The following is a 22,853-nucleotide window of genomic DNA, read 5'->3' as shown; positions in this document are numbered from 1 at the left end:
CTGGCGTTGCATTATCCAAGTGGGTGATACACAGTGGTGGTGGTTGAAGTGGCCCTCCATTGGTTCTGTTAAGGGCTTTGGGTGTCTTGAAAATTGCTATATATAACATTCATTCATTCATGATAAACAGAAAACATTCAATAAGAATAAGTCATTGTGGAAGAACTTTCCTTGAAACCTTAGTACTTAATGTTCTTGTTCAAAGGGGTAGTGGGAATGTTGTGTGGTTCAATGGCTCATGATGCTGCGCCTGTAATCAGATGGTCACCGGTTTACATTCTGTGGTCAGCAAAGTGATTTCATCATTGGGCCCTTGAGAAAGACCCTCAACCCAAGTGGCTCCAGGAACTGGCTGACCCTGCTTTCTCAATTGTACGTTGCTTTGGATCTAAGCATCTGCTAAATCAATGCTTAATGTAGTGCATTCTTGGAACCTCCTGGAGTATGCGCTGCGTCTTTGGAAGAGCATGCTAATGGGTAAGGAAACTCTGTGTCATCTCAACTAATGAATGAAGATGCTTTATAGGCATGGAAGTCTGTGTATTTTTTCATCCTCATACTCAAGAGCCCTTCACCCTATCACTGCCACTTAAATTACTCTGTCAGTGTTTCCAAATCTGGTTCTCGGGACCTACACACAGTCCACATTTTTGCTCCCTACCAGGAGCTGGGAGGGAGCAAAAACATGGAGTGACTGTGGGTCCCCGAGGCCCGGATTGGGAAACACTGCTCTATGTAGGTTATTTATACTATCATTCTGTGACTTAGGCAACCTCTTTTTATCCAAAGTGACTTTCATCAGCTCACACAGCTGGGTTTGTTTCTGGAGACCCACATACCATTCCCAAAACAGACAAACAGGAAGTTCCCCTTCCGTGACTAGAACTTTCAGGATAAAGTGAGTGTCGCCACAAACGGATGGATGTTTTGTGTCTAATATGACAGGCCTTGGCTGAGAACCGATGCAAAACGAAGAGCCTGTATGGTGCAAAATGCTGGCAGCAGCTAAGATGAATGAGCAGCCTGCTTGGCTCATTGTGGGAGTTATGTACTTGCTGTTTTTGTATTTATTACATAACTATCAAATTCCGCTTGCACTTCTATGTTTTTAACCCCAGAGGGCATCAGTGAGTCTATTACTGCAGTGATTCTGCATGAAAACAAAGACTTGAATATTTAGTAACAAGCCATGTCCAGAACGATGGATAAAATCCAAATATCTTTTAATCACATATTACACCAATAGAACATGTGTCAAAAGTCATCTTTTAATGATACAAAAAAAGACCATAAAATGTATACAGACTTTCAGACACACGCACACACACTACCACATATATACATACACACTGCAAATTTGTTCAGGGCCTTTCAGAAACAATTTCAGAATATCTGTTTCCTCCATATTCAAATGAGCATATAATCCCATATGTTTGGGCCATTTAGCAAGAATGTTTGCAATTAGCCAACATAAAACAGATTACAGCCATATCCGAAAAATAGTGAGGTGTTTTCAATCTGTGGCAAGAGAGATGGAGAACCTGTGAATCACAGATGGGGAAAGCAGACTAACATTGTTTTCACCTTATGAGAGTGTGTTGACACTGGATTCCAGACACTCTCTTTAATTCACAAAAAAGATGCAGCTCCATTCTGATCTTCAACTCTAAAAACAATAATTAATTATTGTTATCATTTATCCTAAGGAGTTAAAGAAAATCAGACAAACATCTCTTAACAATCTTAAAATGCAAGTAAGATATCTAGTAAGGTGAGGCACAGTGTAATAACTCGTGTGGAATAAAACAGATTTTAGAACACAATCCAAATCCAGACATTTCTTGAATCTCTTCTTATACCTTAAAATGATGGAAAACAACAGTAAGAATAGTAATGATAAACTGAAGCGCTCATCAAGACTCACTTGCTCCCCCTCCAGGTAAACCGGATGAACTTCCTTCCTTAGGCTCTAAAGACACCAGCAACTTCTAATTAGGGCTTGCCAACCCTGTCCGGGGTGGGGGTGGGGGGGGGGGGGGGCGGGGGCTGGTGATGGGAAATGTGTTGCTGATGAAATTTGCTGGGGGAGGAGTAGATCATTTCATTTCCCCCAAAGCGGGGCCCCTGTTTTTGTTGGGGCCCCAAAGGGCTGCTAAGGTCACTTATGCCTTAGGCTGGCTCTGCATGTAGTAGATGCACAAATAAGGGAGCCTCAAAACTGAATTAGGTGATTTGATTAACCAGAACAGAAACTCTTTCCTATCATTACTGTCAGGAGATTTAGGCTGTCTCTATAATATGAAAGATGGCAGAGTCTCTCATTTTACGAAAAGAAAGGAAAAAAAAAGAGACCAATCAAACAATAGCAAGAGCAAATAAATTCAAGGAGATTGGCAACTGACAATCACCCCTCTTCTCCTGGTGTTATAACCACGTTAACAGGAATTCTGTATGCATTTCATTTTGGGAGAAGTTGGTGTGTTTTAACAAGGACCAAAACCCCATAAACACTAAAATCTTTTTTGTTTTCGCTGCTCTCCTCTGTTGCCTGATGCCAGAATGAGAAAATGCACAGCTTTGATATGGTGCTACTCCCTTCCCAGGGAGATGCACATGAAGCTGTTGGGCAGACTGAAGGTTTAAGGCACCAGAGCAGCCGTTTTGCACACAACGTGCTGGTGGAGCCAATCAGACACTACGAGTCGAGTCATGTGATCCCCCCACCACGCTTCGCTGTCAGTAGTTGCCGTTTGGTCCAGAGAGCTCTCATGCTCAGGGTCAGCTGCGCTATCTTCAACCCAAAATATGAACCCCCACCACCCCATCCATCGTACCCATTTGTTTGTCCATTTTTCTGATGGTCTTTCATTAAAAAAAGTAGAGAAAAGAACAAATCTCTGCAGTGGTCTCAGTGTTGGAGAATTCCCCAGCTTAGCAGGCCGGGTTCTTGCTCACAGTCCCTCATGAAGTCTTCTCTTGGCTGCTGTCATCCGCGGTGGAAGGGGGCAGCTGGGCGGGGTCATTGCTGGGTGCATTATTTGTCCGCAGGTGCCTTGGCTTCACGGGCAGAGCCACCACCAGCAGCAAGCAGCTGATATGACCAATGAAGTACCACGACCTGGGAAAGGGGAGACCAACATGTGTGTGATCAAGACAAACAGCAGCGATCATTCGCTGGGTAACTGCGCCACTCTCATAGAGGTAGCAATCACTGATGGTCGCCTTCAGGACTGTGTGAAGCTCTCTCTCTATGCCACTACATCTCCACTGAGGCAGCCAGCACGTACTCCCGGTCATTACGGCTCCACGCTTCTTTACCAAATGTCCTTGAACATCTCTTACTTCCTCTTAATAGCCTGCTCAATCGTCTCCCCCAGCAGCAAATTACATCTCCCGAAAAATGCGGGGCTGTGTCATTGCTGCTTTGAGGGATAAATTAACTGATAGCATGAACCACATCAACCCTCATTCAAGCTTATTAAAGCAATATCTGGGCCAATGTTCAAGTTACAAAGTGATCTTTACGAGGAAAAGGCACCCTCATGCTGGGTGGGAAATTAATTAAAAAAAACCTAACAAAGATAAGTGGTTCGAAGATGGATGGATGGATGGATGGGAACTGTCAGATACATGGCCCAAGTAGAAGACCGTCTGCTTGAATGTGTGAGGTTTCTGAAGCGATTGCTCTTGGTGAAGATGTTGCTTGTCCTTTACCTGTAAAAATTCAGTGATGGAGCCACCGAAAGCAGCACAAATGGTACCACTGTGTAGCATATGGCGATCTGAGTCCCCGCCCACGTGATCACATCATACACCAGCTTATGCGTCGCAGAGCCCAGGAAGTAGGGCCTGACGTTGTGTCTCACCTGAAGATCAAAATGAGAGAGCACATCGCTAAATGATGAACGTTTAAATCCATATCATCTATACTAGATTTCCAATATGGAGTGCTAAAGTCATTTAAGGCTGTTTTACTGATTGACACAGGAATCGGCTCATCCATATGCTGTAGTGTCAAGAACCACAGATACGCAGTTAACACAGCTGCTGCCACATCGCCATTACACAATTCACACTTTAACCATGGCTTCACAAACACACAGCTCAATATTTCACCACTAAATGGTCGGGAAATTGTTCCTAGAGGGTTTGTTTTGGGTTCTGAGCAGTTAATATATGGGATTGCAACATGAACCCAGAAGTATGAGGGATAAAACTGCCGGCAAAGAAATGAAGAGGGAGAGCGGTAGGACGTGCGGCAACATGCAGGATGTGGGGGTGCAGCACTCACCGCTCTCGCCGCCAGCGTGACGAGAATCCCTGTGACGAAAGTGAGGTAATACCCTGGGTAGGCGCCGTGCCACATTGCCGAGAGCAGGAAGGTGGCTGCGGTGGGCTTGAAGGGACAGCGCTCGTAGCAGACCCTGCAGCGGGGATACCAGTCCGAACATGGCACAACAACGTTATTACCGTTTAGATTTTTAAAGCCTGCTTTTATTTTTATACTACTTTCAATTTTTATTCGAAACCCGTGTGTGTATATATGTATATATATAAAAAAAACAAACTTTAGTTGTAAGTTTTATAAATTTTACTTTTTGGGTTAGTTGCAGAGGTATTTTATGTGTCTAATCGGTAGGGAACCCTACATGAAAACGCATATTAATAATGGAAATAAAAGATAGGCTGCTAATTACTTTAGCTGAATAGTTTTAAAGAATTGTAACAGAAAATATCTGAAAGTTTTTTTTTATTTTATTTCAGTGTTTAAGCATCCTTGAGCATGAGAAATATTATTATTATTAGTAATAGTAGTAGTAGTAGTAGTAGTAGTAGGATTCATAATATTTCAGTTAAAAGCAATAGTTATAATTTTTGTTTAGTTGTAGATTTTATTTTGGTATCATTTTATTTCAGTTTACAGAGCACTAACCTTAGACTGACGCCCCATACAATTCAAAGTGAAGGTTTTGTGTTGAGAGAGTTACTCTGTGGATACTGTTAACACTGACCAACGATCAAAAATGACAGGGGCAATTCCAGGATTTTTTTTTTAAGTTGGGGGGTATAACAGGGATATAATTCATAAACAAGGGCTGACTTTGTCATTAGCCAATGATATGTTATACATCAGGGAGTGACAGGGGCACGGGCCAATCAGCTTTCAACTGGGACCACTGCCCTTGTGACCCCACCCCTCTATATGCCCCGGAAAAGCGGTCACAGAATTTGGCAAAACTGTACATCATGGTGGCTTCAACAGCACAGCGCAGCTAAAGGGCACCCAAAAACCAAACAAAAATGATGGCTCAGCACATCTCAGATAACTTTATATGTAGAAACAAAATGGCTTCCATCCTGTCCTTCACAGGATCTGCTGGCTTTCAGCAAATTGAAAAATTATAATAATAACCTCAGCTGTTAAAATACATATGTACTGGGCGAGGAAAATAAGTTCAATGTACATATACTGATTTCTAGATAAAAAAATATCTGCCCTTTCCGACAGCTCAGACAGCGCAGGATATCTGGGCTCGGGGCACCGTGACGAGCGTGTAAATTAAAGCCTGCAGGTCTCACACTGTGCAGGTGGCTGTGTCACCCCGGTGCACCTGGCTTTATAAGCGCCTTTAAAGGACTACACACTTCTGACACCATCGAGGGCTCTGGGCTGGCCAACACTGATGTCAGACGGCTGACTTCAAGTCTCAAATAAGATGGGGGAGAGGCTGAGCTTACACTGTTAAGGTAGTGTGTCATTCTATAACCGTGACAGCTAGATTTAGGGCTGCATTAATAATTTAGGTCAGGCCTGAATGAGGTGGCAGGATCTCTCCGTTTCTCGCTATTAGTTAACAGTAAGAAGATTGCTCCACATTTTCATTCATGCGACATGTACATAGAAAGCAATTACACATTTTATAGTGGAAGCGCTAGATTTTCAGTTACTCACCTTTTGAGCCACAGGGCAGTCTGGATGTTCCAGTTGTCAAGGAACATCTTGAAGCTGGTGGCAAACTGAAGAGGGAGAGGGGAAAAGCTCATTGTGGTGTTCAGAGGAAACAGGCAGGATTCCTACCCGCAGGCTTGGGCCTGTACTGCCTGGGATGGCCTCCTGACCAGGATACACAGTGGGAATATAGAATAGTGATACTTTTCTGATCCCCATGGGGAAATTGAGATGCATATAAAGTTGAGGGGGCAAACGTGGGAGGCACAGCACAGGGTCAGCCAGCGTGCGGCACCGCAGGAGCAATTGAGGTAAAGCACTTTGCTCAGGGGCCCAATAGTGGCATCAGTCTTCCAGTTTCAGGATGCAAACCAGCAACCTTCTGATCACAGGCAGAGTCCTAACCACTTCAGTCACAAACTGCTGGATGGACATCACGGGATTGGTCTTAATGGCCTTCTGGAGCCTCACCTCTATGTCCATAATTCTCAGGTTCGATATGAGGTCCCATCTGGGTGAACCATCCTTGTTGTAGCCATTGAAGCCAAATCCAGCAGCGTTGTTGATGGCGTCGGCTGTGCAGGGGTAAAAGCACATAGGGAGACGTACAGGTCATACCTACTCTCTACCAGCATTACTTCATGTGGCTTCTTCCAATTATGTGCATCCATATAGAACACTGTGTAAAGCAACATGACAATGCAGTGACTGAGATCTGCACTGCAATGAAGACCTTGGAGTCACTTGAAGGGGTGCAAATCCCCTGCAGAGACACACGCTTCTGTCATTTAACCAGAACATTGTACAAACAACCTGAACACCTATCCTTCAATCTGAACACTGTAGAGACAATCTGAGTACATGTCAGTCTACCTGAGCATTGTGCAGATAACGTGGGCGTGTCTTTGAACCTGTTGTGTGTACATCCTGAGCAGCTATCCTTTTACCTGAACACTGCAGAGACGACCTGAGCACCTGTCCTTCAACCTAAACATTGCTCAGAACGCTCCCAGAGCCAAAGACATTGTTGCATCTAAATACTTATAGCGATCAATACCTATAGGCTTGTTTATTGCGCAGAATTGAACGTTAATTTAAAGTAGTTCAGCCTTTGGAAACCACAATAAATAGAGGCATTAAAGGATACCTTTAAAATGCCAAGACCGCAAAACTGTGGCGAGGGAACACTCACCCAGTGTCCACACAAAGTAGTACTTTGGCCGAGTGGTCAGCATGGACAGGTACAGGTAGATCACCTGGCCATAGAAGGGTGTGGTGGCGACGAAGTCGTCATCGATGTTGCGCTCCACGGGGAACACTTTGCAAACGGACAGGAAGACCAGCAACGAGAGCATGCAGACACACAGCTTCTGGATCACGTCCACCTGAGGGCAGAAAACAGTGCCGTCATCCGGCGCCCTTTGAGCCAGGCAGAGTCATAAACATGGGTCACTGCCCAGACCCAAAACAAGTCAGGCTCAGACCCAAAGCCCCGCCCCCCACCTGCAACTACAGACGAGATCACGCACTGCACACACGGTGGGTAATGCACCACCTCACTCAAATCCTTTGTCACTCAATTAAAAAAAAATGTTTTTAAATCACGGTAAATAATCCTTGCCCTGGAGAAACACCAGGTTTTGCTATTTTGTTCCCCACTTGGAAAAGACACACAGAAAAAAGAACAATCTGATTAAGCTATGCTTAATAAGTAACATGAATTATTATTAAACACTGATAGGATTTGCTCTTCAACAGAAGAGTGACCATTTGCAGTAAACCCCTACGGCCATGAGCTCCTGCACTACAGAGGGAAAAGGAAAGTGAAGGTGATGCTGCAACAGATGCCTAGCTGATCTATAATCAGTGGACGGAAGGGCTCCCCCAGTCCACACATGCCTGGGCCTGCTGGCTGCCCTCTTTCCAGCAGGGGGCGCTATTTAATGCATCAATCACAGTTGTTCAAAAAAGTCATTTTCTAACAGAAGATGACCTATCATTTTAGGGCTTGACATGACAGTTGTGCAGAACAGCATAACATAGTAGCTGAAGGTAAAATTTTACGTTTGTTTTCTAAGAGAAGTTTCGTCTCAGCAAACATACCTGATCATTATGATCTGGCTGTTGTACTCTACTCTTGTAGATCGTAAGCAGAGTTGGGTAATTCAGGTCCAGAGAGTAAAAGTCCAGACCAGGATCAGTTGAAAGAGTCACAGTCACAGAGTACTCAACTTGAATTACCCAACTCTGATCGTAAGACATTATACTGTCTTTCAACTTTCCCCGATTCATAATTTAGCAATGCATTATGGGGGCACAGCCAAGGCCATTATCTACATTTGACTTTAGGCCAGAGAGGGGACAGGAGGAGAGCAGCGGGGGGGGGGGGGGTGGTTTACCTTAGGCGATGGGTCGCTCTGCTTGTGCGTCCCGTTCACCTTGCCATTGTTCTGCAGGTGCTTGGCGTGGTAGGACCTGCCCTCGATGAAGGCGATGTAGTCGTTGTAGGAACACGTGGGACCTGCTAGGATGCCCATGAAGTTACAGTTGTAGCTGAGATACTCCAGGAGACTGGGCATCCGCCTGCAAGGGTAGCAACAACAGACATGGAGATTTCCCCAGGCAGAAACGAGACCGGATCCAATTTAGTACAGGGAAAAAGAACCAAAAGCAAGTGTGAACACTAACTGATGTCTGCAACCTCAAAGCATGATAGATTTCTTCCTCTTTGAATGTCCAATACATTGTGGCTCAGTGACCTCATTTGATTTAAGAAAAAACAGTTTATAGGTAGCCGCCCAAGTGATTGTTACCCAGACCTGTATTTTAGCTCTAACATTCCAACACAAATCTATCCTTATGATTATCTGGATCAAATCCATGTATATATTCTACATTTAACTCAGTCAAAGCCAAGATAGCGAGGCTTAAAAACTGCATTTTCCACAGACTATTGTCAGACTGCTGAACAGTCCGGCCGCTCCCAATCCAAGACACACTGTCAAGAGACTAATGGCTCTGGACTCATACATCTGAAACTATACATGTTCATTTGCTGCACATTCCACTTCCAGGATAATTTGAACAATCTTTCCCCACTATTAGGTAGCTAACTGTATTTCTTACCTAGGACTTAATGTCATGTTTTTTGTTTATATGTCTTAACATATGCTATTTATTACTTTATCATTTGCACTATGACCAAGGAGAATATTTCATCTTAGTATATAACCATATGCGTCATATAACTATAGTTAGCAATAAAAGTTGCTTAGACTTGTCAAGTGTCATTCCCCTTTGCAAACTCTCTTTAAAAAGTTTAGTTAATAGCAGGTCAGCCTGCGGGACACTGAAACCCACAGCGGGCTAGATGCAGGGTCCTTGGTGAACAGCAGCAACGTGGGAAATTAGGTTCTACCAGCCACAGTGGGTGGACCCATGAGCCCAGAAAGTGGGAAGTTAGAGAAACTGATAGGAAACTGGTTAAACTAGTCAGCAACCAGAAGTCATTTTTGTGGTCCATGGCACTTCTGCTCCCACCATGTCCTACAAAGACCTATGTCAATGCTCACATGCGCCCCCTTTGGCCGAGGGACACAAATGACACCTATAGCCACCCACCAGAACAACATAATGCAGTGTAACCACGGCGTACCTTACGGCGAGAATTTTCTGACTGGGGGAGAGCTGCTCCTCTTTCCTGGCCATTCCTAGGAGGTCAGAGAGGGAAGCAGGAAGGGAAAAGCTGAGAGAGTCAAGTTAGTACATCAGTGAGCAGAGCACTGGAGTAATGCTCCTCCAAAAGATGGCGGAACATTACTGTGGTAATATTTAATCCGTGCCCCACTCCAAATGGCTTAAACGGTGCGTGACAGTGCATAGCGACCCTCGCCACTGCAGGCTGCCGTGCCTTATTCCTCCCTCCATCAGTACAGGATACCCTTACATTACAGGGATGAGCAGGTGAGTAGAGTGGAAGCCGATGTGTGTGTGTGTGTGTGTTTGTGTGTGTGTGTGTGTGTGTGACAGAGGGTGACAACAAAAACATGGCAAACATTGTAAACAACAGGAACTCACGTCAGATGTAAAAGGTCCCACAGGGATTTTAGCTATTTTAAATATAAATATGATTAATAGAATATGACACTGGGGAAAATCTAGGTCTCCCTCTCCCCTCCCCCAGCTCCCTTGATAAAAAACATCCAGTGCCGAGAGCTGCAGGGAATTCCCATAACTCCCCAACTAAGCGAAACCACAGGTGCAACCCCTGGCGTTTCGCCTGAGCTTATACAGCTTTAAGGGTGAGAGGCTGTGCTAACGACAGAGAGAGTCTTCTGAAGTCAGGAAGGTATCTGTGAATGCAGTGAGCTGGTAAAGGACAGCCCAGCACAGCCGCGTTGCCCACAGGAAACAGTGCTGGAATTTTCCGGAACAATTCTTCATCTATTTCCAAATGTGTTTTGACAGTTAAATCGGGCCACAGAAATCAATTTGACACCGACTGATGAGGTCTCCTGGTTTCCGCTGGGCAGCCACAGAAGAAGCAGGGTCTCTTTAAGGAGGACTACCTAGACCAAAGCCTCTTTAAGGAGGACTACCTAGACCAAAGCCTCTTTAAGGAGGACTACCTAGACCAAAGCCTCTTTAAGGAGGACTACCTAGACCAAAGCCTCTTTAAGGAGGACTACCTAGACCAAAGCCTCTTTAAGGAGGACTACCTAGACCAAAGCTATACACCCCCAGAGACACGGGCAGTGGGCAGGAACAAGGGGGGCACATCGATCTCCTGTGTCAAGCTAACTTTTTGGTATGAAGATTTGCTGCTTTGCTGACACTGCAGTGAGAAGTCACATTTTCCTGCAGGGAATGCCAAAGTGACAGTGATGTCTGGGGTGGGGTTCTGCGCACTTCAGAAGAACAGGAAACTGGCTGGTTCTCTGTGATGCACAGATCTTATTAAATCAGCACCCAGCTGCTCTCTACCACTCTGCACCATCTTCTCAGCCTATCCTAGGCCAATCAGTCAGACACCAACCCAGAACGTTCAGGCACGTTACAGAGCAGGACGAGGCCTTGCTGTAACGTTAAAGCCTGGGTTGATCCCTGTGGTGTTTTACAGCTGACAAATAATTAACGACTGTCCTTTGTGGATCGGAGGAAAGAAACGGGTCCCTTGGTACCTCTCAGTCTCCATGGGAAACAGCATAGCAAGACAGTGACTACAAACTGTCATATTTGCAATGTTCTTTAAAGTCTCCAGTTATGAGTGCGTATTGTGTTTCGCTCCTCACTCGAAATATAGAAATGAACATTGATGCCGCAGTCTTGCAGTCTGACTATCTGCTCCCAGTCCATGAGCCAGGTTCAGCTGGGCTGTAAACATACCACCTGCTGTCCGGCCCAGTGCCTGCGTTGGTAATGCAGTAATGCAGAAAACACTTGAGGAGTTTAAACCGGCAGTGAGTTTGGGGTTACGCCTTCCGCTCCCGGTAAGATGCATGGCTTCCAGGTCAGGGTGTGCGGCATTTAATTCACCGTCCCTCCAGCGGAACGGCTTCTGAAACAGTCGCTGTGATGTATGGGGTGGGGGGGGTGGGAGCGGGGGGGTGATTTAACGGGTCCCCTGCAGGTCTGTGCCCTCTCAACAGGCCGGGCTATTCAGCTTCCTCCATTTATAGTGAAGATGGCAGCAGTAAGGCAGCGGTTTAATTATCCTGTCACATTTAATGTCTGATGGCAGACGGTGTCCAACGCTATGCTGTAGTACCTACATAAACTACCTGATTGCTCAGTGAGCACTGGGTAAAGAACACCTGCATAAAACCTTTTCACTAAGGTCAAAGTTCAAAATGTCACAGGGTTTTACCATAATTTTTCTTATCAGTGCAACTTAAGTATTATATTTATGCTCCTGGGTCATTACACGGGGCTGGCGCTGAAAGGCTGCAAGTCCACTGAGTGTCAGGTCTAAGACCTTCCAGTGAACTTCCTAAAGCACAGAAACAAATGAGGGGTGGGTGAAGAAAGGATGTGCAAGACCAACAGCACTCTCTGACTGTTCATCAGAGAGGATGGATTTTGATTGCAGCTACTCAGCTATCAGAGTCATCCACGGCCCCGTTCTCCAACTACCCTTAATGAAAGGGTGACCCCAGTCAAGGCCGCCATCCTTAAAAAACCTACAGATACCATCACGCAGGCACATGTGGGAGGTGGGGGGTATGGTAGTTTATGCTGGAGCACCTGCTCCTTTCGCTTGAACAATTGAAAGCATCCCCTTTTACAGTAAGTGTCCTGTTTCGATCACTGATGATGGCACAAAATTTACAGAGGGGGACCCCACCCCTGGTCGGCAAAGTTTATGGAGGGGGACCTCACCCCTGGTCGACTACCCCTGTTGTCTGTGGGTGACACTGCTGTCGAGAACTGACGTAGCTGGGTCGGTTTTGGAACATCATTAAGAATGGAGTGAAGAATAATCACAAAAAACCTGTAAAACTTAATAAAACATGAATAGTATCAGAAGTTTTGAGTTTTTTAAAAGCAAACAGATATGTGGACATAACTTGCACCCTCCCCCATTCTGAAGCGTTCTGCGGTCCATGAATAGTGTGACCAACCCAAGGACCAATGTGTGAAATGTCAAGCAGAGTCCAGTCACACTATTTATCATTAAGGATGAACCGAGAGCCTAGCAAACGATAAGCTTTACAGTAATTCCATTTTGTTTTATATGTCCTCTGAATTATCACTCATTAATGATGAGTGGGGGGGGTTGGCTGCTTCACCCAAGAACCAGTGAAATGGGTTCAACATGCAATCGCCCTCGTGTGAGACAAGCAATCTCGATTAAGACAAGGCATCTACAGCCGCCACTTACCGTCGTGGATCTCAAATGCCAGACTAGTGATCTTCTGGGTGATGACCATCATGGGTCTGCAAAAGGGGGCAGGGAAGCAGAGGTGACTGGGCAGACACTCTCCAGGAATCACCATCACCATCATTACCATCATCACCAGTATCGCAGTCGTTACTTGGATTACAATTTCCCTTATTTAATTATTTTCATGGCTAGGTATTTTTTTGACAAAAAAACCTGCGTTTTGCTTAAGTGACACCAGCAGCAGGATCATCTTCCTTAAGTGAGGTTAAGTAGTGTCTGCTAGCCACAAAGAAATTTCTTTTCCCATTTATGTCTTACAGCTAAACAGGACAGTTCACTGTAAAGGTTCCACTACAAGTGAAAAACTGCTCACTGTAATTTGATGCCCACATATAAGCCAGTTAATGCACTGACCACTTATGTTCCTTCTTTCAAGTCCAGCTACTTTAATATAAAGAGAGACCTTATTTAACTGGCCAAGAGAAGAACGGGGAGAGATTTCATTGGATGGCTCATTTGTTCTGTCATTCCTGCCCCTTGGGCCACAGCCAGGCCTGCCCCGCTCCTTCATCCTGAAGCTCCACTGCAGTGCTCCATTATTTAGGTAAACATGCTATTTCCAACAGCACCCCATTTCACAGCATACAAAGGTTGTCAATTCCAATTATAATAATCGACAAAATTAGATGAAAAAACAAATTTTTTAATATGAGCAATTTCAAACCATTATATTTGTTGCTGCCATTTGATGACAGAAATGTAAAAAAAGTTAAATGTCCAGTTCCTTGCCCATCTACTGCTGAGCGAAAATGCTCAGCTAGAGCTCATCTGCGATCAGCACAAGGCGTCCCCTGAGATGAAAGTGTGCCGGTGACCCTGTCACCTCTGCGCAGCACGACGGTGACAGCAAGACGGCGGAGCGTTACCCCGTGAAGTCTGCAGAGTACATGCCGTAGTCAAAGACATAGACCCGGGTGATCTGGCATATGCTGAGGTACCCCAGGGCCACCACCAAACAGTACCTGCCGGGGGAGCCAAAAAGAAAAACCACCATTTGTCATCAAGCCACAGAAGAAGAAGAGGTCTGAGAGACCTCTAAGGGAAGATGGCTTGCAGCAGTAATGTGTACGCAAACTGAGCTTTCTGTTTTACGTCATGCTACTTATGATACCTATTGGTTGACTGACCATCGTGTTGGGCAGCTTGTGTCTCTAAATTGCCCATTGTCTGTATGTGAGTGTGTGTCCTGCGATGGACTGACATTCCATAAAGGGCACCCAGGAATAGGATGCAGCCTCACACTACTACAACACATGGGATATGGATGAAAGAGCCATTTAGAATATTGACTATATATTTAAAGTATGTATACTGTAGGAAATGTGCATAGACTGCCACACCACACATAAACTCTATTAAGGCAAGGATTAGCAACTTCACAGCACCTGCGCTGATTTTTCATCACTTCATTGCAGTGATCATTCCATACTGTTAATCTCGCCTGCTGTATCAGGGGTTAAAAGGGAATCATGGTAATCAGGTTGTGCAGGAGACCCACACTGAGACAGCTCATCTGCATTTATTTATATAGCAGATGCTTTTATCCAAAGCGACGCACAATTGAGAGAGAAGGGTCAGCCAGTCCATTGGATTTAAGGGACTTACTCAAGAGCGGCGACATCACCACCAGCGGTGGTATGTGAACCGCGACCTTTGGAACATGGGCACAGAATGCTAACCCGCAGAGCCATGCACCACAGGGCAGCCACCTCAACATCACATAGAGTTTACATGCCAACTGCTACAAGAGCCCTACCACACACAGGGTCCCCCTAGGAGGCTAGGTGATGGGGACAGTGCCTAGGAGCCTCAACTTAAATTCTAGGAGGCCTTACACTCTAGGTACACCTGTTTTACTCAAAACTATAAATATTCATAAGAGCACCGTTGATACTTACCCCACATCTCGTTAAGACAAAACCAGTTTGGCTGGAACCAAAGCAGAACCACATGGTCGGTTTCGTCATAGTGACCCTGGTATTATTCACCCAGGGACAAAACAGGAGGATCAAACTTTACTTCTCTGTCAGCACATCCCACCTGGACCAGGCTGGCAGTTCTCCCCCAAGAAAGTGCCCTCCCGCATGTGAAAATAAACCCAGGGGGAAATGATTGGGCGCGGATCACTCCCTAGGATGCCTATGCAGAAGGATGGCTTCTTGCTGGCTCTTGGCCAGCCGTGAGGGAGGCGGCCTCCCAATAAGCCTGCTGGGAGCCGAGGTACTCTATGATACTCTGTGATACTTTATAAGGTACTGGCTGGCTTCCAGAGGAGTCAAAGTCAGACCGTCTCTGACGCAGGCTGGGGACACTTGAGCACCTGCCACTTTTGGTCAAACAATCAAAAGTGTTTCCTTTTAAGGTGTGGAGTGGCCCTTTTCGATCAACCCCCTCCACTGGAAAAATTAACCGTGAGGGACGACCCCACTGAAAAGCCTCTGCAGTGGGAAGTGCTTCGTGCAGGCGCTGTGGGAAGCAACAACTGTATAATTAAGATTTTGTTTTCCATATTATAATTCCAAAACCACATGTAAGACAAGCTCCAATGTCTTGATCAAAATCCCTTAACTGATGAATGGATAGATACAGAGGTTGTTTAACACTAATTAACATTTTGAGTTCAGATTAATTCCTTGTCCCTTCCTGTTGGAATAAACAGGAGCGTCAGCTACAGGAAGGGAGCATATCAATCAAAACATCGCATGAGAGGAGTAGCAGAGAGCAGGGGAAGCGCTTTGGTCTCCATGGAAACGCCAATACTGTGCCTTTGAAGTGAAAGCCAGTCCATCGTTTTCCTCCCAGTGTGAGCGCATCATTTTCCCCATTATTGCCTTGCTGATTGGCACAGAGAGTTACAGAGGATGGTGCAGAAATGAGCTCTCGGCAAAATGCCTGCCTGATATACAGACACATGTCCAACACAGGCGCACAGTGGCCAATCCAGGCTGGTTGCTGTCCAGAAACAAGGGGATGCACCTCCTTCTCAAACATGCTGGCTGTCGCTCTCATGATGTCACTGCCGTGCTGCTGTGGTGTTCTCTCTTTGCAGGATGCAGCCCTGACGCACCTTAGCCGGTGCTGCAAAGCCTCCCCCCAGAAGCTAAAAGCGCTTCTTAGCTTCTCCGTCTGAGGTAAAGATTAGCAGGAGTCCCAGTGGGCTGGCTGACCTGCCCCCACTAACTCCTCGGTGATGACGCAAACATCTCCAGCTCCCTCAAACGGCGGCGATGAAGTGAGATCCCAGCCAGCTCATACTACCAGCTGGCTGCCAGGACCTTCCTGCAAAAACCAAAGCTGTGATACTATTCCTGGAGTATGTCGCTCCCCTGGGACATTTTAAGGGGCGTCACCAGGGGGCTGCTGCCGGCCTCGGGTAACGCTCAGAGTGATCCGAGTCAGCACTGTGCTGATTTCAGAGATATTGCACATGCTCAGCCCCAGGATAGCATTCGGCCAAACCGGTGACCCCTCCTAGCCGAGAGCAGCATCACTCATATCCTTTCTATGCAAACAGGCATCCCATCTCTGGATTGCCAGGTTCAAAGCAGTAGGCTAACTGCTGCTTGCCTAAGCTCCTCAGGAAACAACCTCACACCCAAGGGACGATGGGAAGGGGAGAAGGACTGCTAAGTCAAAGAATAGAGAGGATCACAGAAAATGAAGCAGGAAGCAGGGAGGGAAGGATGAGGAGGAGGATAGACAAGGTCACGGTCATGAGGATATAGGGTGTATGAGGGACACACGGCAGTCGGTCCAAGACGCTCCATCAGGTCACAAGCGGCCGTCGCTATGCTGAAGGAGTATCAGGGTCCTCTGTGCAGGGACAGACAGACGATGAGGCTGCAATAGCTGCAGAACCAGCACAGGCAGAAACATTTCCATTGCCCATTCACTGCAAATGTTCATATTGTCTAAGCAGTCCCTGTCCGACCAAGTTACCAGTGACCCAGAGGGAAACACCAGCTGGTTTTTAAAGAAGCAAAAAGCATGATTACTCTCTATACCAATCACATTCGGATAACAGCTCCAGAAAGACAGAGAAAAGTGCTTCATGCAAGGTAACTCTGGCCCGATCTACTCAAGCCACAGCCATAGGGCTGTAGGGCGCCACCTAGTGCAAGGACAACAGCGGCTGTCACGATACCTTACATCACAGACGGCCTCGTGGCTATGAAGGTACGTCCTTGGGGATTCAGTGAAGTTGCAGTCCTGTTATGCTACAGTTTCACATCAGGGCCGTGGCATCGCTCACCCCCTCAACAAGTTTGTCAGACAGAACAGGGCTTTCAAAGACTCTTTATGTCTCAGCGACATGTTGGCAGGTACTTATAAGCGACCATTTATTACAGGCTGGGTGCTGTCAGACACGTAGGCAGCTTCTTTGTGAGGATCAACCACTCGCACGTCAGCCCAGTTGACTGAGGAATAGCTGAGGGTGTATAAGAATGTCACTGAAGGACTCCCAAGGCTCACTGGGTTCACAGCAAGTACGCAGCGACTTCACTGGACCATATACCTACTCACTGGCATAAGGCGACAACATGAGCCCAGTCTAGGGAAGACACTGTAAATCACGATGGATGAGTTTAGCTGTGCCGGGTGAACAGAGTGCCATTAAAACACTTGTTAATGGGGCTCCAGTGATTAGGATCTCACTGGACTGAGTTGGGTAGTCATTCTTAAGTGCTGAGCAATGCTTTGCCTGCACACTATAAGAATCACCTTCTCTCTAATTTGATTTTGACATGCAAGATCTTGTAGCCCAACAGGGGAAAGGTAAAAGAACAATGGACAAATACTGACCATTTACATTCACACCAGTATTCCTTTGATACAGGCAAAGAAACTGCACTACAGCATTCCAAAAACAACCCCCACTACTCTCTCTAAACTAAACTAAATGGATATTAAAAGGGGGGGGGGGGGGTGAATAAATAATTCAGACAGGGACTTACTTGTGCATGTGCTCCACACCAGCCAAAATCATGATACCATATGTAATTCCACTCTGAACCAAGAAGTGCAGGGCGTACCTGGAAGAGAGGAGGTCATCTCAAGGTCAACAGTCAATGGTACAAGCAATCTTCACATGAAGGAGATCATAATTCTCTAATCAGCAGTCACTCTAATTACTGTAAAGAGCTTAGGGCTGACACTAACGACTATTTTTCTATGGATGAATCTATCGACTATTTTACCGATTAATCTAAATGATCGATTTTTATTTTGACAACAACAAACTTTATGTTATTGCAGTGCTTTAGATAATGGATGCCGGCATTTCGACTTAAAATATTGATATTTTCAGCGTCAACATCAACGACTACGTCAACTAATCACCGCAGCCCTAAAAGAGTTTCAAACTGCTTCTCAGCAAGACAAATAAATAAGGCATTTCACAGTAATCTTCAGACCTGCCACGTCAAACCATCTTTCAATATTCTGAAAGACCTCTTCAGCCAAGATTTACCGGCATCTATAATTAATATTCAGATCACAAATTACTCCTTTTTAAGATGAACCTGGCAAGCTTCCTGCTATTTGGAAATTAAATTTAGAGGCAAACCACCCAGAAATCAAATGTAGCACTAATTACCTGATGTCACATCCACACCATGGTCAAGAGGACTACAGCATACTGGGTTTGACAATGATCATGTTTGTAGGATCACACATGCACATATCACAAAGCTTAAATTCCAGGTGGCCTGAGACAAGGCCTACCCTGGTACGAGAAGGCACACATCGACCTAGGCCCCAAAGGGGGGTTTGTGACCCCACACACATAGATAACCAGGGAGGCCAGCACTTCAACTTTTATTGCCCAAAGCTTTAACAACCTACAGATAGCAGAGTGGATCCCCAGGGACAGGGGCCCCTCGACTTGGCACACAACCCCATCCCCCGACGTCCTGCCTTACATACCACTCACCCAGCACCCCACAGAAAGTTTCTGTTAAGTTTGGCTTTTGTATATCTGTATATTTATTTACTCTTGACTACTAGTCTTAATATACAGATATGTACAGGTTATGTTCGAATGTGTCTTAACTTTTGGAGATTCTTTTTCTTTGTTTGACAAACCTTCTCCCCCCCCCCTTTTCTTTGCCACATTCCTCGGCAACCCTTATCTGATCTTTGTATTCTACCATGCCTATCTAAGGGTACGATGTGCTTATGACATGAGAATATGTCATATAATGTCTGTATAAAGGGTAATATCTGTTGAGGTACAACCTAAACCACCTGTACCATATACTGGTGTGAGTAATAGAACATAACATAATAGCATAATATAAGTAATCATTAATTAATCATCACAGATGGTATTTGGTGTGAACCGCTAGGCTGGTACGGCATGTTTGGTATCAAACCGAAGGAAAATCACTCCAGTTTCCAAATCTGGTCAGTGGTTACCACAAAAGTGGACGTATCAAAAGTTACACCAGCCTAATGAAAATCACCATTACCAGAGAAGTCAGTCTGGTCATAAATCCCAAAAAGACTGATACCGACCCCCTTCCGAAGCCCGCCAAATGGATGGTCAGCCATTGGTCCAGGACTCAAATTCCTGGTCACTCCTAATCACGAACCTTATGCTATAAAACCTGGCATCTCAGAACAAAGCAGCGGAGAAAATCGGAGAAGAAGAAAAGAAAAAGAGAAGAAAACGGAGAAACAAGCAGCGTTCTTAAAGCCCGTCGGTGAAGACCCAAAGAACTGCAACTCAGCCCAAGCTTCACCAGAAGAAAGAACCGGAGGGACTCCACTCCAACAACCGCTGCAAACCCCGCGCCTCCCTGAGAGCCATCACCCATCAGCTCATCAGCCACTGCAACCAACTGCAAAGACCTCCTTCTTTCCTGCATCCAAGTAAACCAACTTCCTTTCCTTTCTAACAACCTAAACTGTCCTATTCACCTGCTATATTCCTTTAGGTTTATAATCCTTACAAACTGCTTGCTTTGCAGAACAGTTTTTCCCTTTTCAGGTTAATCATTTTAAATCTGGTCATTGCATTTTCATGATTACATCGTTTGTGTCTATTCCGTTATTTCATGTTTATTGTTTGTTAGGTGTAATGTCTGTCTTATGTTAGTTGTAGGAATAAATGCATGTCTTTTTACACAACTTCAGCCTCCGTCATTGAGTGCTCACAATAGTCCCTGCCTCTGTGCGATCTGGCTACTACGCTCTGAAACCTCTAAACTCGCCTGAAATATCGCGAGACTCTCTCTCATCGGCCGTGAGGGGAGCTTCGCTACCGATCGTTTACATTACCTGGTGACGCAGCTCGCTGGACGAGCCCACTAACCCAGGTTATTAAGCGATACTGGTTATTAATGAATCCCATTTAAGTCTCACATTAACAGATATCGGGGATTCGCAATTGAGTTTGGAGGAGCCGACCATTCGGCATAACAATTGGTTAATAATCAGCATTAAATAATAATTAATTAAAAGTTAATTAATTTCAAAACATATTGGTGGAGATATAAAAATTTACCTGAGCTAATAATTCCTACATAATTGGTGGAGAATGCAGGTACAAGGTTTAAACTTATTGTGAGCACACAATTTAAACTTTTTATGACTGAACGTACAGTTGAATAAGCGCTACAGTGAACTGGTTGCAAAAAGTTGAGGATCAATCGCACTCAGGGCAATCTGAAGGCATATAAGCGGGAACATACGGGCTTAATATAGTTATTTTTATTTCTGTTATTAGTAGTTATATTATTTTGTTTTATTTTTGGTTATTTTATTTTAGTTTATTTCGTTAAAACTGCAGTAAACCTTAACCCTATGTCTGACGAGATTCTCAGATATAGCGCGTTGTTTCCAGGATCGATTCGGACGAGTTTCTCCGTTTCCATATATCCTGGCAGAGATCTCTCTATTAGCGAACAGGAATTCTTGTTACGAGGTTCTAACCTGAATTCTGTTGCGCTTGGACTCCCTGAGATAAGACCGATAGCTTAGCTACCTATCAGGATCTTACTCATATGTGTGTGCCTGCTTTAGACAAAGCAAGTTTAACACCACTTTGCGCTGCGAGCCAAGTGTGTGTGTAATTTGGAAATTGGGAGTCTCCAGTTCTTGAGACCCGCCGTGGTTTCAGCATCATTTGCGACGTGATATAGTGCACTCACTATTTAGATCCGTCGCCGTAACGCGAGCGCTTCCTCGCTCCAGTAATAGTTTTAAGGGGTTAAACTGCGCAAGGCGCAGAAGGCCGCAAGCGGCATGTGCATGCATTAAACGTGTGTGACACTCATTGATCGTCGGCAACCGCCTAGCTATCTCTTTGGTTACGAGTGCAGTCTGCGAACGCCACTCTAACCACTTAGAGATCAGAGCCCTGAAGGCCTGCCTGACGCCAATTTTTTTTTGGGTCACCAGTGACCCTACCCCTTAGGCTCACTTGCCTGGGACCCCCCACAAAGGGAGCAACGCCCCATTGAGCCTCTAGTGGTCAGTCATAGAACTACCACTCCATTTCGAAATTGCGCCTCTAGTGGTCAGGCATAGAACTACCACTCAATTTCGAAATTGCGCCTCTAGTGGTCAGGCATAGAATTACCACTCAATTTTGAAATTGCGCTTCTAGTGGCAAGCCATAGCAGTGCCACTCCATTGAAATTGCACCTCTAGTGGTCAGCCATAGTAGGTTAACATCTGAGTTGGGTCTCTGGTGGTCATCTGCGGTAATACCAACACGCATAATTGGACACACAGGTTCTTGCCTGAAAGCCTTAATCAACTTTTTAATCAACTTGATTACAACACATTAACATCTAATTAGGTTATTGCTGCATAACTAATTGATGTTTTCAATTGAATAAGAATCACAACTCATTGGGTTTGATTTCTGTTTTATCTTTTTGATTTATTTTAGGTCTTATTTCACTTTAGGCTTTTATTCACTCCCTCTCCCCCAACAAGGGTACTTGCATAGAAGTTCAACCATTATTAACAACAGTCAACATACACAATCACATCGGAAAGTCGTTTGGTTCTGATCAGTTGAGCTCTTCCTGTGCTAGGTGCCTACCATTCGCTCTCTGTTGGTTGAGCTTGTCTGTGGCTCTGCTGTCACTGCTTGCGATCATACAGTTTGTCAGAACCGAAGGGGAGTTCTCAGCAATTGGACGCCCAAAAGCGTGCCAGCCCGGCTGCACCCACTGACTCATTAAGGGCAACACTGACAGGTACCTCAGGCGATCATTACAACTTTTGAGCAGGACCTCGTCTAGGGTGAGTTCTGAGAACGGCCCTAGCTTGGACTCTCACTAGGGTGGGTGATACCTGAAGGCTATTTTGCCAGCCTTGGTCGAGTCAGGTCTCAGGTAGTGCAGCCGATAAGCTGAGCCCCACCTGGGTTGTCTCAGTTGTGCATACAGAACACCCCCTTCCAAGTTGACATTGCTGGGGATCGGGGGAGTGGGAGCCGGACTCAGGCCTGCTTGGCTGGGATTGAGCTTGTGGGACGTGCCCTGTTCAGGAGGGACACCTGACAGCGTTCAAACCTCTCCACCTGCATCACTAGCTTAACACCACAACAATTCGGATAGGGACAAGTAAAGCAGAACCTGCTAGTGGTCCCCCTTCTGGTCAAAGCGGAGTTGTTCAATAGAGCCCAATCCAGGGGTAATCTGATCTGCAACAGCAAGCTAAGTTTGAATGCAGTCCCATTGCTTTTGAAGCTCTTGCTTCCCACTTTCTATTCCCAACTTCTCCTGTCATCTTCTGACACTGTCAGTAGTCACAGACCGACAATTTCCTGGATAAGGTTTTACCTTTTACCCCTGACTAGGGCATCTCTCAAGCCCTAGAGTAACTCACACTGTTCTAACCTGCAACAACTTCTCCCAGGGAGCAATTTTTGTTTGTTTATTTTGTCGTGGGTAACTATTCCCGTGGTTCACTACACCCTTCCAGTTACCCAGTGACAGGCCC

At 45.5% G+C, this 22,853-nt stretch overlaps 1 protein-coding gene across 4 annotated transcripts in view; it reads right to left on the bottom strand.

Moving 5' to 3' along the window:
- Positions 1 to 2,047: 2,047 nt before the first annotated feature.
- The window catches only part of mboat2b (membrane bound O-acyltransferase domain containing 2b), a 54,889-nt gene continuing 34,083 nt past the window's right edge, over positions 2,048 to 22,853 (bottom strand). For 3 of the 4 annotated variants that reach the window (XM_048984827.1, XM_048984826.1, XM_048984828.1), the window contains 11 exons: positions 17,849 to 17,926; positions 13,760 to 13,855; positions 12,831 to 12,886; positions 9,606 to 9,660; positions 8,350 to 8,533; positions 7,143 to 7,335; positions 6,422 to 6,525; positions 5,954 to 6,018; positions 4,292 to 4,424; positions 3,715 to 3,866; positions 2,048 to 3,118 (listed from right to left, as the gene is read on the bottom strand). In XM_048984827.1, coding sequence (XP_048840784.1) covers positions 2,962 to 3,118; positions 3,715 to 3,866; positions 4,292 to 4,424; positions 5,954 to 6,018; positions 6,422 to 6,525; positions 7,143 to 7,335; positions 8,350 to 8,533; positions 9,606 to 9,660; positions 12,831 to 12,886; positions 13,760 to 13,855; positions 17,849 to 17,926 — 1,273 coding nt within the window. In that variant the 3' untranslated portion in view covers positions 2,048 to 2,961. Of the gene's footprint in view, positions 3,119 to 3,714; positions 3,867 to 4,291; positions 4,425 to 5,953; positions 6,019 to 6,421; positions 6,526 to 7,142; positions 7,336 to 8,349; positions 8,534 to 9,605; positions 9,661 to 12,830; positions 12,887 to 13,759; positions 13,856 to 14,791; positions 17,793 to 17,848; positions 17,927 to 22,853 lie in introns of those variants that run through there. The other variant, XM_048984829.1, reaches the window with a different exon arrangement.

The sequence above is a fragment of the Brienomyrus brachyistius genome, chromosome 19 (genome assembly GCF_023856365.1).
Source record: "Brienomyrus brachyistius isolate T26 chromosome 19, BBRACH_0.4, whole genome shotgun sequence".
Lineage (NCBI taxonomy): Eukaryota > Metazoa > Chordata > Actinopteri > Osteoglossiformes > Mormyridae > Brienomyrus > Brienomyrus brachyistius.
The sequence above is the reverse complement of the archived record's forward strand: the minus strand, read 5'-3'. Positions and strand labels throughout refer to the sequence as shown.